This window comes from Neltuma alba, unplaced genomic scaffold (genome assembly GCF_004799145.2).
Source record: "Neltuma alba isolate B1F8T4 unplaced genomic scaffold, ASM479914v2 tig00002628_pilon, whole genome shotgun sequence".
Lineage (NCBI taxonomy): Eukaryota > Viridiplantae > Streptophyta > Magnoliopsida > Fabales > Fabaceae > Neltuma > Neltuma alba.
Genome location: NW_021632942.1, coordinates 42821 through 45783, shown reverse-complemented (window position 1 = coordinate 45783; position 2963 = coordinate 42821). Strand labels below are relative to the sequence as shown.

The window sequence follows — 2963 nt, the reverse complement described above, 5'->3', positions numbered from 1 at the left end:
TTTCCCTTTTTCAGATTTTCCTCCTTTCTTTTATCCTCATGCGACACATGCTTCCTCCTATATCAAAGCACATTCCTATCTTTTTCTTTTTAAAAGGATGCCAACATACTTATTTTTTAAGAAAAGATTGCCTTATCTATTTCTCAAAATTAAACGCGCATGCATGGTCATTAAAAAAAAAAAGAGCGGCATTATTGTTTATAATTTATAAACAGTCTGTCTATTATAAATTTTATTCGGCAATATTAAAATATTGAGAGAGAAGAAAGTGGCATGAAGGAAATGAAATATAACATGTAGTGGTGAGGTAAGAAACAATAAAATAAATTATTGAAAGAGCTGGCCATAACAAACTAGGGAATCGATTTTGGTGCTCATCATTTTGATGAGTATTTTAAACTCACCAAATCTGAACGATCTATATCTGGTTTGAACTGTCTACATTTAAAATTTTTAATTGATTAGTTTAAATAAAAAAACTATTTTTTTTTAAAAAATAGTTAAGAGGTTATCTTTGTTTTACATTTCATTCATATTAAAATAATTATTTTGAATAAATAAAAATAAAAAAATAAATTCTGACTATTCAAATGAGATATAAATGATTCAGATCCGATGAGTTTAAAATGATGAGTTTAAAATGCAGTGAGATTGGTTTCTAACAAACTAGCTGTGGGTACGGGGTTTATACGACGTCAGTAGGTGACATCAAACCAATGATGTCATGACTCCTGTAGATGGCCATCGGAGGTGTATATAGGAATGGGGGGAAGGGCTTGACTCACTACACAACTCATTTGTTAAACTTTGGCCGTTAACTGATTCCCGGGCACACATATCATATCTTCAATCTATAATCAACCCAAACTAATTGGATATGGAAAAAGAGACTCAACAGCACACGTCGCCGGAAAATGTTCTGTCGCCTCACTCCGATGATGATCACCACCACCACCACCCCCAACCTCCCACCAAAGATTCATGGCTCCCCCTTACCCAGTCAACACGCGGTAATTCCTTCTTTGCTGCTTTTCACATCCTCAATTCCAACCTCGCCTTCCAAGCCCTCGGCGTGCTTCCCTTTGCCTTCGCCACTCTTGGCTGGTACGTTCCTCTCATTCTTCATACACTACGGAAATCGCTAGCTTTTTCCTCAGTCATATATGTCTATGCATGCACATACAGCTTTATTATATTTTTTTGTTAGGATGCATCTCATGGCGTAAGGGCCCCCAGAATTCTTGGTATATGCATGTATATACTTTTGGCAACTAGCTTTATTAATAATGAACTGGATCTCGATAGCTACCGTCACGACCTTCCCAGTTCATGTACATTGTAGAGATCCAAGGTTGACCCGACGGTCAACATATTTGAGTATAACGAGAGAGTTATGCAGGGCATGGGGTAGCGTATGCCTGTCGGTGGCATTTGTTTGGCAGCTGTACACCATATTCCTCCTTCTTCTGCTCCACGAATCCGTCCCCGGAGTTCGCCACAGCAGATTCCTTTTCCTCGCCATGGCCGCCTTTGGTAGTTCCTTATTTAGCCACGAAATTACTTACCTTATTGGTTGAAGGGGAGAAATATGGCTGTTGGAATAAATTAAAGGGGATATTCTTCTTTAACGTGCAGGTCGAAGGGTAGGTACGGCAGCAGCATTATTCCCGGTGATGTATCTATCGGGAGGAAGCTGCGTGATGCTCATCATCACGGGAGGTAGAACCATGCAGCTATTTTTCAACACCATTTGTCCCAAAGACGAGTGCCACGCGCACCCGTTCAGCGGGGTCCTCTGGTTCTTGGTGTTCACGTCCATAGCCATCCTCATCGCACAATTAACGCCCAGTCTGAACTCCGTTGCCGGCGTATCTCTCGTCGGGGCCATCAGCGCCGTCACCTACTGTACCTTGTTCTGGGTTCTCTCCCTCTCCAAAGGCAGGCCCACCTCCGTTTCATACGCTTCCTCCCTCTCCCGGCCTGGACATGATCACTCCGCTGTTTCTAACATCTCTGAGATTATCAACTCCATTGGCATCATTGTCCTGTCATTCAGAGGCCATAATGTTATGCTTGAGATTCAGGCGAGTGCTCTTTCTTTGTTTTTTTTTTTTTTGCTTCAGAGAGAATCCTCTCTTTAAGGTTCGTTGATTGACGTATTTCTCACGTGTTTTGAATTGCAGGGGACGCTGCCTTCAAGTCCAGAGAAACCATCCAAGGAATTAATGCGAAAAGGAGTGATGGTGTCATATGCAGTGATAGCCATGTGTGTGTTTCCGCTGGCGATTGCAGGATGCTGGGCATATGGAAACCAGGCAAGCAAGCGCAACCTTGTTGAGTTCCACTATGTTAACTCAGTGGTATCCTCTGTAGGGTAAAATAAAGGAGAGGCTTTTAATTGAATTTGCAGATAAGGGAGGGAGGAATGGCGAGCGCGTTCGCAGAATTCCATGGGCATCAAGTGACGAAGTTCACGATGAGGTTCCTGTACGTGCTGATAACAATACATTGCTTGAGCAGCTTCCAAGTCTATGCCATGCCTGCGTTCGACAACCTGGAGCAGAGATACATAAACGCAAAGAACAAGAGATGCCCAAGATTAGTAAGGAGCTGCTTGAGATTAATGTTGGGAGCATTGACTTTGTTCATAGCGGTGACGTTTCCGTTCTTGCCAAAGCTGGGTGCTCTGCTGGGAGGGATGACTCTAGTGCCCGTGACGTATGCGTACCCATGCCTCATGTGGGTGGCCATCAGGAAGCCTCCGAAAGGGGGTTATGTGTGGTGCTTTAATCTGCTTCTCGCTTGCTTGGGATTGCTTCTCTCTCTTCTTCTGGTGGCTTCGTCTATTTGGACTCTTGCCCGCTTCGGCTTACACGCTAATTTCCTCCACCCATGACCCATTCGTTCACAGCACGCTTGTTCATAAAATTCCATTAAACATGAGTACCGCCGGAAACTGGAAA

General features: G+C 43.1%; 1 protein-coding gene across 1 annotated transcript; it reads left to right on the top strand.

Moving 5' to 3' along the window:
• Positions 1-827: 827 nt before the first annotated feature.
• LOC114734286 (lysine histidine transporter-like 8) lies at positions 828-2393 on the top strand. Its single transcript, XM_028921882.1, has 4 exons — positions 828-1104; positions 1400-1533; positions 1636-2084; positions 2184-2393. Exons 1-4 carry the CDS (start codon positions 878-880, stop codon positions 2376-2378), a joined length of 1005 nt encoding a protein of 334 aa, XP_028777715.1. The 5' UTR covers positions 828-877; the 3' UTR covers positions 2379-2393.
• The last annotated feature ends 570 nt before the right edge of the window (positions 2394-2963 follow it).